Source organism: Scardinius erythrophthalmus, assembly GCF_964197995.2.
Source record: "Scardinius erythrophthalmus genome assembly, chromosome: 8".
Classification (NCBI taxonomy): Eukaryota; Metazoa; Chordata; class Actinopteri; order Cypriniformes; family Leuciscidae; genus Scardinius; species Scardinius erythrophthalmus.
Genome location: NC_138228.1, coordinates 48,624,998 through 48,638,708, shown reverse-complemented (window position 1 = coordinate 48,638,708; position 13,711 = coordinate 48,624,998). Strand labels below are relative to the sequence as shown.

The 13,711-nt window shown below is 43.0% G+C and overlaps 1 protein-coding gene across 2 annotated transcripts in view; it reads right to left on the bottom strand.

Moving 5' to 3' along the window:
* The window catches only part of shank2a (SH3 and multiple ankyrin repeat domains 2a), a 97,545-nt gene that overhangs the window by 12,620 nt on the left and 71,214 nt on the right, over positions 1 to 13,711 (bottom strand). For both annotated transcript variants that reach the window (XM_081373265.1, XM_081373264.1), the window contains 2 exons: positions 10,994 to 11,118; positions 4,431 to 4,566 (listed from right to left, as the gene is read on the bottom strand). In XM_081373265.1, the coding sequence (XP_081229391.1) occupies positions 4,431 to 4,566; positions 10,994 to 11,118 (261 nt within the window). The remainder of the gene's footprint in view (positions 1 to 4,430; positions 4,567 to 10,993; positions 11,119 to 13,711) is intronic.

Genomic DNA, 13,711 nt, shown 5'->3' with positions numbered 1-13,711 from the left:
CGCTATATAAATGAAGATGACTTGACTTGACACTCCTGAACACACACCAGAACACAGTCCAGAACACACTCCAGAACACAGTCCAGAACACAGTCCAGAACACACTCCTGAACACACTCCTGAACCCACACCAGAACACACTCCTGAACACTCTAGAACAGACTCTAGAACACACTCCTGAACACACACCAGAACACACTCCTGAACACACTCTAGAACACACTCCAGAACACACTCCTGAACACACTCCAGAACACACTCTTGAACACACTCCTGAACACACTCCTGAACACACTCTAGAACACACTCTAGAACACACTCCTGAACACACTCTAGAACACACTCCTGAACACACTCTAGAACACACACCAGAACACACACCTGAACACACACCAGAACACACTCCTAAACACACTCCTGAACACACTCCTGAACACACTCTAGAACACACTCTAGAACACACACCAGAACACACTCCAGAACACAGTCCAGAACACACTCTTGAACACAGTCCAGAACACACTCCTGAACACACACCAGAACACAGTCCAGAACACACTCCAGAACACACTCCAGAACACAGTCCAGAACACACTCCTGAACACACTCTAGAACAGACTCCTGAACACACTCTAGAACACACTCTAGAACACACACCAGAACACACTCCAGAACACAGTCCAGAACACACTCCTAAACACACTCCTGAACACACTCCTGAACACACTCTAGAACACACTCTAGAACACACACCAGAACACACTCCAGAACACAGTCCAGAACACACTCTTGAACACAGTCCAGAACACACTCCTGAACACACACCAGAACACAGTCCAGAACACACTCCAGAACACACTCCTGAACACACACCAGAACACACTCCTGAACACACTCTAGAACAGACTCTAGAACACACTCCAGAATACAGTCCAGAACACACTCCTGAACACACACCAGAACACACTCCTGAACACACTCTAGAACAGACTCTAGAACACACTCCAGAACACACTCCTGAACACACTCCAGAACACACTCTTGAACACACTCCTGAACACACTCCTGAACACACTCTAGAACACACTCTAGAACACACTCCTGAACACACTCTAGAACACACACCAGAACACACACCAGAACACACTCCTGAACACACTCCTGAACACACTCCTGAACACACTCTAGAACACACTCTAGAACACACTCCTGAACACACTCTAGAACACACACCAGAACACACACCAGAACACACTCCTGAACACAGTCCAGAACACACTCTAGAACACACACCAGAACACACTCCAGGACACACTCCTGAACAGACTCTAGAACACACTCCAGAACACAGTCCAGAACACACTCCTGAATACACACCAAAACACACTCCTGAACACACTCTAGAAAAGACTCTAGAACACCCTCCTGAACACCCTCCTGAACACACTCCAGAACACACTCTTGAACACACTCCTGAACACACTCTAGAACACACCCCTGAACACACTCTAGAACACACACCAGAACACACTCCTGAACACACACCAGGACACAATCTAGAACACACTCTAGAACACACTCCTGAACACACACCAGAACACACTCCAGGACACACTCCTGAACAGACTCTAGAACACACTCCAGAACACAGTCCAGAACACACTCCTGAACACACACCAGAACACACTCCTGAACACACTCTAGAAAAGACTCTAGAACACACTCCTGAACACCCTCCTGAACACACTCCAGAACACACTCCAGAACACATTCTTGAACACACTCCTGAACACACTCTAGAACACACTCCTGAACACACTCTAGAACACACACCAGAACACACTCCTGAACACACACCAGGACACACTCTAGAACACACTCTAGAACACACTCCTGAACACACTCCTGAACACACTCCTTAACACACTCCTGAACACACACCAGAACACACTCCTGAACACACACCATAACACACTCTAGAACACACTCCTGGACACACTCCTAAACACATTCCTGAACACACTTCAGAACACACTCCTGAACACACACCAGGACACACTCCTGAACACACACCAGAACACACTCCTGAACACACTCCTGGACACACATCAGGACACACTCCTGAACACACTCCTGGACACACTCCTGAACACACTCCTGAACACACTCCTGTACACACACCAGAACACACACCAGAACACACTCCTGAACACACTCCTGAACACACTCCTGGACACACTCCTGAACACACCCCTGAACACACTCCTGAACACACTCCAGGACACACTCCTGAACACACTCCTGAACACACACCAGAACACACTCCTGAACAAACTCTTGAACACACACCAGGACACACTCCAGGACACACTTCTGAACACACTCCAGGACACACTCCAGAACACATTCCTGAACATACACCAGAACACACTCCTGAACACACTCCTGAACACACACCAGAACACACACCAGAACACACTCCTGGACACACTCCTGAACACACTCCTGAACACAATCCTGAACACACACCAGAACACACTCCTGAACACACTCCTGGACACACTCCTGAACACACTCCGGAACACACTCCTGAACACACAAACCAGAACACACACCAGGACACACTCCAGGACACACTCCTGAACACACACCAGGACACACTCCAGGACACACTCCTGAACACACTCCTGAACACACACCAGGACACACTCCTGAACACACACCAGGACACACTCCTGAACACACTCCAGGACACACTCCAGAACACATTCCTGAACACACTCCTGAACACACTCTAGAACACACTCCTGGACACACTCCTGAACACACTCCTGGACACACTCCTGAACACACTCCTGAACACACTCCTGAACACACACCAGAACACACTCCTGAACACACTCCTGGACACACTCCTGGACACACTCCTGAACACACTCTTGAACACACTCCTGAACACACTCATGAACACACTCCTGAACACACTCCTGAACACACTCCTTAACAAACTCCTGAACACACTCCTGAACACACTCCAGAACACACACCAGAACACACTCCTGAACACACTCCTGAACACACACCAGGACACACACCAGGACACACACCAGGACACACTCCAGGACACACTCCAGGAAACACTCCAGGAAACACTCCAGGACACACTCCAGGAAACACTCCTTAACACGGATTTATCATGAGTCATGAGATGAACGTAATCCATTAGCTGGATTCGCTAGCCTGACGTCGTCATACTCAGATTCTAGTCAGAATGTGAGTTTGACATTATAAGGGGCGTGTTTCAACCGAACCAGGAAAGAAAATGCCTCTGCACTCAATTGGATAGACCTACAACCAATCAGAGCAACGGAGTAAGTGACGCATGTTCTTCATTCATCTTTCCGATCGACAAATGCCTTGATCGCGGTTCTCTGTTCCTCTTTTAAAATGAATGCGCTGTCAATATCTTCTATAACAGACGCGATGGCGGAATCTACACATCTCAGTTCTCCAGCGGCAGCCATCTTTGTTGTAAACGAATTCAACCCAAGCGCTCTTTGGTGATGTGGATGATTACGTTACTGTTGATCATCTGTCCATCATCGTATAAAGCCCGCCCTGACCATTTGATTGGTCCGAACAGCTCTGGTTCGAGCATAGTTGCTCCACAACGGATCAAGTCCAGACCGAACTTCCCGACCTCAAATGTTGTGGGCGGGGCTTAGTTCGGCTGGCATCCAGGCTATGCATTCGCCAAAGCTGGAATTAAATCTTCATGTATTTACATGACATAACTGCGTATTTGCTGAATGCAGACAGTATATGATAGAGTATCAAAATGTTAGATTTTTTATAATTAGACAAAACTAAAAAAGACTTGTGTAGGGAGAAATGAGCCTTGATATACATCATGAGCTGCGACACAAAAAAAAAGAGAATCCCCTACATATCAGCCGTTAGCAATGATTAAAGAAGCCAAATATCGGTGGGAAAACTAAACCTACCAGGAAACCTCAGAACGTTCTGTCAAAGTTATTAACAAAAGTTCTTCCAGTAACATTAATAGAACGTTTATTTAAAGTTATCTGGTCCTTAATAATGCTCTCAAAATGTTAGAGCAAAAACAGTATTAATGGAGCATTTTTGTCTGAAATGTTTCAGTTGGATGTTCATCTAGTGTTTTTTAAATGTTACTACTCGTTCAAAAGTAACGTTCCCATAATGTTTGAAGAATGATACAATGTAACATTCTCTTAACGGTCACATAACCAAGAAAAAACATGTTTAAAGAACTGAACCTTCAGAAATAAAGTTAAAGTAAATTAGAAAATCGTTCTTAGAACATAATATTGTTCGCTGTGTATATGTATATGTATATGTATCGGTCGAGCACTAGCAGTGTTGTGCGATTCCTCGAGGGATTGTCGTACCTTTTTTCCGGGTTTTGTCGTCTTGCTCCAGATTCCTGCTGACTCTCACCACTTTAATAACGAGTCGGTTTCCTCCGTGTTTAATCATGTTTACGACCTGCCGGTGCCCCATCTTCACCACATTCTGATGATTGACCTGTCACACACACACACACACACACACACACACACACACACACACACACACACACACACACACACACACACACACACACACACACACACACACACACACACACACACACACACACACACACACACACACACACACACACACACACACACACACACACACACACACACAGGTCAGAGTGTTACTGGGGAACAGTGATTACATCATGCAGATTAATTCAGCATACAAGGGAAGAGATTTAACTAGTGATGGAGAATATCTGCCCCGTATTTAAAATCAAAGCCAGTGATGCAAATGAATAATTCTTTTGAGTTGGTTGTTTTCAGTGAATCAGCCACACGGTCTGAAGTGATTTGTGATTGAGTTGGATCGGTTTGTCCTGCTCTCTCTCTGAACCCTGTGTCAGGATACTAGAGAACACAGAGAACTAACAAGGTCCTGATGACCAGAGAAAGAATAGCAGAATTGTGGAGATATAACTGAAATACAGAATAAAAAATATCAATGCAAGTGAATCAATCAATGATTTAATTTATAATTTAATTTATACAGGTTCACATCGAGCTAAAAAGACAACATTTTATTAGATTTATATATTAGTCTTAAATCTTATTTTATAGTATTTGTATTAAATTAAAAGCTTAATATAAATTGTTATAATATTATTATTAACAATTAAAGGTGCAGTGTGTAATTTTTAGCGGCATCTAGTGGTGAGGTTGTGAACTGCACCCAACAGAAGTTACAGTGGCCGACAGGAAGTGATGTCGTCGTCTGAGACAGCAGAGAGTAGCCAGTTCAGCAATGAGGTTTCTTTAAAAAGACAAATTAAGAAATTAGGTTAATTTAATTATTCAGTAAAATGAAATGTTATTGCGAATATTATTGTCACTTGTTCATCATTGTGTCAGTGTTTTATTCGCTAGCTTTAGCTCGCTTCTTTGCACGAAGAACAACATAGTGATGAAACGCGTTTGTCCGTTCAGGGCCACCGTAGAAACATGCCGATGTAAGCGGACCCGCGCTGTGTGTGGAGAGAAATGCCTCATTCTAAAGTAATAAACACACAACGCTTCATTATGTAAGGTCTTTATACACCACTGAAAACATCGTTATGTATATGATATTGCATTTCTGTCAACAGATCCTTCTAAATATTACACAATGCACCTTTAAGTGAATACAATATTTTCTTTAAATATTGTCAACTCTTTCTTTCGAAAAGGTTTATCATATGTTAATTTAACCCTCTGGGGTCTGATCTGTTTTCTGGGCCCTGGCGGTGTCCTGACATGCTCTGAAATTTGTGCTTATTTCTGTTATTTGTGACATTTTCATGGCTAAAGTCTAATTACACTGTATTCAACACAAACTCTGCTACAATAATATAACAGCAGCATGTGTGTAAACGTTTGTAGTTTTGAGATAATGACATTTATGCATGGTTTGTGAAAATACAAAAAAAAATTCTCACTGAAATAAGGTCATGAAACCCATACTGATTATTTCTTCACAAGACTTTTGAAAATTGTATGACGTAGCCTAGAATATTTGCTCTAAAACTATGTGAAAATCACCCTGACTGCTCATTCAGATAAGACAATATATTGATTTAAAATTTTTACGACGTGTTTTGTGTGACAAAGCTTTATGCGGGAGCTCATTAATATGTAAGCTTTTCACAACTGAGAAAGACAAAGACCCTCCCCTAACGGCCCTATTAGGAGCTATCAGGCCCTGCCATTCTGAGCAACCTTGCACAAAGAATGAGGAGATTTAAATATGAATGGCTTTTAGATTGTTTGATTTATTTACATCACAACATAATCCAAAGATACACAACAAATGACAAAAAGCACTCACTGAAACCAATGATCCAAAGACAGAGACCTTTGTGCCATTCCTAAAAACATTGTACATACCTTTCATTTCCAAGGTGTTTGATTTTCACTTTACCAGGTTCATGTACAGAGACTCATGTGAATGTTGAAGTCAGCAGGAGTGGCATCTGGGCCCTGAAAAAAAAAAAAAGTGAACATACTGATATCAAGAGAAAGGCCTGCATGATTTTGGGAATACATTTTAGATTTTTCTGGTTAAAATTGCTTTTTAAAATTCACAGAATATACACACACACACACACACACACACACACACACACACACACACACACACACACACACACACACACACAAACATACACACACACAAATGTTTCCAACAATATATAATATAATGAACACCAGGTTTGTGGTGCCTTAGCAGGTTTGTTGTGCCTGTAGGCATAGGCTATGCGCAGTGCTGCATAAAATAATAATAACAATAACCATAGCAGCCTATAAATCTTCCAAAAAATTTCAGTAACAACTAAGCTAGAGAAAAATATATTGATTATCATGTTACTTCAAATGTTTCCATTCGTTATAATGATATGAAATGAGATAATAGTAAAAACATGAAGCCGTTTGGTGCGTTTTGCTTTTCGAATGTATCAAATATGATACATTCAAACACGATCGCGCTCAAATATAAAACATTATGGTTACCATATACATATCTACGTTTGAGCAGATATCCACAAACACAGTAACAGTAAACACGGGTCTAAATATTATAATATTCACCATATATCTAGCAACAGTTCAACTGCAATGTGAAATTTATGCACCAATAACAAACTAATATGTAAGAATTTCTTACCTTACATCTTTCTTGTCTTCAAATCGTGTTCTTCTTCTTTGTGGGGTGGTGTGGCGCAATGGATAAAACACATGCCTTTGGTGTGAGAGACCCGGGTTCGAATCCACTGTGAGACACCAATGTGTCCCTGAGCAAGACACTTAACCCCTAGTTGCTCCAGAGGCGTGCGACCTCTGACATATATAGCAATTGTAAGTCGCTTTGGATAAAAGCGTCAGCTAAATGAATAAATGTAAAAAAATGTAAATGTTCTGAGGTAGCCTAAATCCAATGTAAGCTCAGGCACGTCTTTCAAACTCGACGAAAAGCAGAGACTTGTGAAGTGTTTTGCTGCTTTGTTGTTGAGGTAACGAGCGCGTTCGCGTTCCATGTGGAGATTTGCATGTGAATATCTTTTGCGCGCGTGGGCGTGTTCAAATAAAAAATAATTAGGAAGCGTTTGAGAAGCTGGACATCTTGTTGGTTTTATACAAATTACTTAAACAGAGAATATTTGTTTTCAGTTTGAATCCGATCATTTAAAAGTACACACTTAAATGTTTATAAAGGTATATGGCTCATAAATGTGTGACAAGTATTCGCTGAGTTTTGTTTCAGTTTATAGACGTGCTCAAGAAAAAAAAGTTAACCGAGACGGAGAGGCAGAAAGCACACCCTGTTTATTTTCTTTATTTTACAAAAGCACAATGTTTTGATTTGATTGTAAGTGGACACATACAAAAGTAGAAATATCACAGATTCTTTTTTATATTTCTTTTTTCTGTATGACCATAAATGACGGAGAAATGTAAGTTTATAGTGCTACAATGTGAAGAAAATCCAGCAAAACGCGCCGGCGCGTTTGCCGACCTCAGAGGGTTAAAAAATCTTGTATAATATGACTTGCTGTTTTTGTTGTTTTGTTTTTATTGTATTTATATGATACTTGTATTTTTTTGTAATTTAATGTAATGTAATTTGATTGCCATGAAAATAACTTTGAATGCTGACATGGCATTAAATAAAATAATCTGAATCTGAACTCTCTCTTTCTCCACATCAGCAAACGAATGATTAACACAGAGTTGGCCTGTTCTGATTGGCTGAAGTATAACGGGAAGCGTGTGTTGTTTGGCTCTGAGGGAAGAGTGTTCTGAAGAGATTGAGCAGATTCTGCTCTGCTCAATCTCTTGCATTTGATTGTAATTAATTTGTAAGAGATTGTTTTTATATTTTGTTTTATAATCTTAGACTATATGTAGTGGGCTGTATGTAAAGCACTTTGGCCAACGTGTGTTGTTTTTAAATGTGCTATATAAATAAATGTGAAATGTGAAATGTGTTCTGATTGGCTCTGAGGGAAGAGTGTTCTGATTGGCTGAAGTGTAACGGGAAGCGTGTTCTGTTTGGCTCTGAGGGAAGAGTGTTCTGATTGGCTCTGAGGGAAGAGTGTTCTGATTGGCTCTGAAGGAAGAGTGTTCTGATTGGCTCTGAGGGAAGTGTGTTCTGACTGGCTCTGAGGGAAGAGTGTTCTGATTGGCTGAAGTGTAACGGGAAGCGTGTTCTGTTTGGCTCTGAGGGAAGAGTGTTCTGATTGGCTCTGAGGGAAGAGAGTTCTGATTGGCTCTGAAGGAAGAGTGTTCTGATTGTCTCTGAGGGAAGTGTGTTCTGACTGGCTCTGAGGGAAGAGTGTTCTGATTGGCTGAAGTGTAACGGGAGCGGGTTCTGTTTGGCTCTGAGGGAAGAGTGTTCTGATTGGCTCTGAGGGAAGTGTGTTCTGAATGGCTCTGAGGGAAGAGTGTTCTGATTGGCTGAAGTGTAACGGGAAGCGTGTTCTGATTGGCTCTGAGGGAAGAGTGTTCTGATTGGCTCTGAGGGAAGAGTGTTCTGATTGGCTCTGAAGGAAGAGTGTTCTGATTGGCTCTGAGGGATGAGTGTTCTGTTCGGCTCTGAGGGAAGAGTGTTCTGATTGGCTCTGAGGGAAGAGTGTTCTGATTGGCTCTGAGGGAAGCGTGTTCTGATTGGCTCTGAGGGAAGAGTGTTCTGATTGGCTCTGAAGGAAGAGTGTTCTGATTGTCTCTGAGGGAAGTGTGTTCTGATTGGCTCTGAGGGAAGAGTGTTCTGATTGGCTGAAGTGTAACGGGAAGCGTGTTCTGTTTGGCTCTGAGGGAAGAGTGTTCTGATTGGCTCTGAGGGAAGAGTGTTCTGATTGGCTCTGAGGGAAGTGTGTTCTGATTGGCTCTGAGGGAAGAGTGTTCTGATTGGCTCTGAGGGAAGAGTGTTCTGATTGGCTCTGAAGGAAGAGTGTTCTGATTGGCTGAAGTGTAACGGGAAGCGTGTTCTGATTGGCTGAAGTGTAACGGGAAGCGTGTTCTGTTTGGCTCTGAGGGAAGAGTGTTCTGATTGGCTAAAGTGTAACGGGAGGCGTGTTCTGTTTGGCTCTGAGGGAAGCGTGTTCTGATTGGCTGAACTGTAACGGGAAGCGTGTTCTGTTTGGCTCTGAGGGAAGAGTGTTCTGATTGGCTCTGAGGGAAGTTTGTGCTGATTGGCTCTGAGGGAAGTGTGCTCTGATTGGCTCTGAGGGAAGAGTGTTCTGATTGGCTCTGAGGGAAGAGTATTCTGATTGGCTCTGAGGGAAGAGTGTTCTGATTGGCTCTGAGGGAAGAGTGTTCTGATTGGCTCTGAGGGAAGTGTGTTCTGATTGGCTCTGAGGGAAGAGTGTTCTGTTTGGCTCTGAGGGTTCTGATTGGCTCTGAGGGAAGTGTGTTCTGATTGGCTCTGAGGGAAGAGTATTCTGATTGGCTCTGAGGGAAGTGTGTTCTGTTTGGCTGTGAGGGAAGTGTGTTCTGATTGGCTGAAGTGTAACGGGAAGTGTGTTCTGATTGGCTCTGAGGGAAGTGTGTTCTGATTGGCTCTGAGGGAAGAGTGTTCTGATTGGCTCTGAAGGAAGAGTGTTCTGATTGGCTCTGAGGGAAGAGTGTTCTGTTTGGCTCTGAGGGAAGAGTGTTCTGATTGGCTCTGAGGGAAGAGTGTTCTGATTGGCTCTGAGGGAAGAGTATTCTGATTGGCTCTGAGGGAAGAGTGTTCTGATTGTCTCTGAGGGAAGAGTGTTCTGATTGGCTCTGAGGGAAGTGTGTTCTGATTGGCTCTGAGGGAAGAGTGTTCTGATTGGCTCTGAGGGAAGAGTGTTCTGATTGGCTCTGAGGGAAGTGTGTTCTGATTGGCTCTGAGGGAAGAGTGTTCTGATTGGCTCTGAGGGAAGTGTGTTCTGTTTGGCTCTGAGGGAAGAGTGTTCTGATTGGCTCCGAGGGAAGAGTGTTTTGATTGGCTCTGATGGAAGTGTGTTCTGATTGGCTCTGAGGGAAGAGTGTTCTGTTTGGCTCTGAGGGAAGAGTGTTCTGATTGGCTCTGAGGGAAGAGTGTTCTGATTGGCTCTGAGGGAAGAGTGTTCTGATTGGCTCTGAGGGAAGTGTGTTCTGATTGGCTCTGAAGGAAGTGCGTTCTGATTGGCTCTGAGGGAAGAGTGTTCTGTTTGGCTCTGAGGGAAGAGTGTTCTGATTGGCTCTGAGGGAAGAGTGTTCTGATTGGCTCTGAGGGAAGAGTGTTCTGATTGGCTCTGAGGGAAGAGTGTTCTGATTGGCTCTGAGGGAAGTGTGTTCTGATTGGCTCTGAGGGAAGTGTGTTCTGATTGGTTCTGAGGGAAGAGTGTTCTGTTTGGCTCTGAGGGAAGAGTGTTCTGATTGGCTCTGACCTCGAGCAGGAAGTCCCCGTTGCGAAGCCCCATCAGCCAGGACACACCGCCCTCATCCACAGACTCCAGGTACTGCAGCGCCGGGAACGCCGGTGTGGGGACGAACTCCTCGATCGGCGTATCGGCTGCGGGAACACAAACACCACACGCTCACAGTCCTTTATCTGTGTTATACGGCCTCATGCTTTTAAAACACAAGACTACAGACGCTTCATCTTACACTTGTTCATCTGTGTTATTCAGTCTCATGTTTTTAAAACACAATACTACTCACATTAAAGCAGAACTTGGTAACTTTTTTAACTAAATAAAACTGTCTAGAAATCATTTGGATGGTTAAACAGCCTGTTCTGGTGATATTGGTGACTTTCCCCGCTCCCCCCAGCGTTCCCAGGTGGAAAACCAACCTTGCAACTTAGGGACTACCGTCCCGGCAAGATAGAAATTGGAAGTCTCGTGAGAAACGAGAGCGAGCGCGAAACACAAATTGCTTTACGGTAATTCAACATAAACACACACCACATGCATGTATGATGTATTACCCACCTCGGTTGACATAGCTCCACACAATACAGTTGGCTTGCTCTGATCATAACAAACGCACATGAGCAGCGATAGAGAGGGGGAGGAGGCCGCCGCAAGTGAGTTTTATTATGACAGTGAGTGTTGTGAAATATACGCCCCACAGCTGTAGGGGGAGCTCATGGGGAAAACATGCGACAACAAAAGGGAAAAAATCAGCAAAGAAGTGACTAGAGTTCGCTAGAGTTGCCGAGTTCTGCTTTAACTCTCGTGACATCAAGTGTTACAAACAACCGGCTTTAGAGTTATATATGCTCTTGTTATACACAAAAGTTTGGAATAATTACGTTTTTTGGATTTTTTTACGATATTCAAAGCAAGGCTGCATTTATTTGAACAAAAATACAGTAATATTATTCCAATGTAAATCAGCTGTTCTCTTTGTGAATATATAGTAAAGTGTAATTTATTCCTGTGATCAAAGCTGAATTTTCAGCATCATTACTCCAGTCTTCAGTGTCACATGATCCTTCAGAAATCACTCTAATATGATGATTTGATGCTCAAGAAACATTTATGATTATTATCAGTGTTGAAAACAGTTGTGCTGCCATTACCATTTAAAAGGTTTAAGGGTAATTAGGGCCCAAGCCCTGAAAGGGCGAAGGCCCTATTGTTTTCGTAAGGTTTTTTTTTTTTTTTCACTTTTGGGGCCCTTAACATGCTCAAAAACTGTTGAAATTTTGCACACAGGTCAGAACCGGACTGAAGCTGGTACCCGGGCGTGGCAGGGGGGCTCGACAGCGCCCCCAGGAATGGGGTCAGAAAACTTGGTCCATAAATCAAACACGCTTGCATGTAATAATATGAAACTCAGTACACATATAGATCTCATCGGGCCGAACAACTTTCGTGCTCTAAGTTTTACAAAAGCCCAACAGGAAGTCGGTTATTATACAATGTTTGGAAAACGCATAAAATGGAATGTGAAATACTCCTCCTAGGGAATTCATCCGATCGCCACCAAACTCGGTGTGAATGAAGTCAAGACACTGAGGATGAATTCTTGCGAACAGATTTTTGATATTTCGAACGGTTTGGCCGTGACGAGGAAACGAATTTATGGCGAATAATGGGACACAGGAAGTGTGTTATAACTTCTGCATACATTAACTGATCTTGATGAAACTTCAGCAGTGTTTTTGTTGTAAAAGGCCGATCACATGGATGTGACTATTGTGAGTCAAAGTTATAGCGCCACCAACTGGCAGCAGGAAGTTTGTCACTTTCAAAATGCATTGAAATCACTCTCTTATTTTTACCCAATTTGCTTCAAACTTTATGTGTATAATGTAGACACATAGAAGATGTAGACCTGTGGAAGGATTATTGATATCTTAGATTCTGTTGCCGTGGCAATGCATCAAACTTTAATATTCTTTTCGGATGCTTTTGAGACTCTTAGCATGCTTCAAATTGGATGAAACTCGACAGAGACATCACACTTATTAGCCAGTAGACATGTGAAAAGTTTCAGAAATGGGCATGGTAGGGGGGCTCAACAGCGCCCCCTTGAACGGGGTCTGAAAACTTGGTCCATATATCAAACCCGCTTGCATGAATTAATATGAAACTCGGTACACGTATAGATCTCATCGGGCCGAACAACTTTCCCTCGGTCAAGTTTTACGCCAGCCCAACAGGAAGTCGGCTATTATGGGTTGTTTGAAAAACGCATGCTGTGGAATTTGATGTACTCCTCCTAGAGAATTCATCCAATCGCCTCCAAACTCAGTCAGCATGAAGTCAAGACATTGAGGATGCTAAATTGCGGACGGATTTTTGATATCTCGAACGGTTTGACCGTGGCGGGGACACAAATTTATGGCGAGAAAAGAGAAACACAAAGTGTTATAACTTCTGCATACATTAACTGATCTAGATGAAACTTCAGCAGTGTGTTCGTGGTAAGAGGCCGATCAGATGGATGTAACTATTGTGAGTCAAAGACCAACTGGTAGCAGGAAGTGTGTCACTTTCAAAATGTTTTTGACAAAAGTGTGTTTGTGTGTGTGTGTGTGGGGGGGGGGGGGTTAGTTTTACCCACAGTTACAAAAATCAGTACATTTATTGGTCTCATCGAGCCGGACAACTTTCTAATTTACAGTCATAAGCTCCAACCAACAGGAAGTCAGA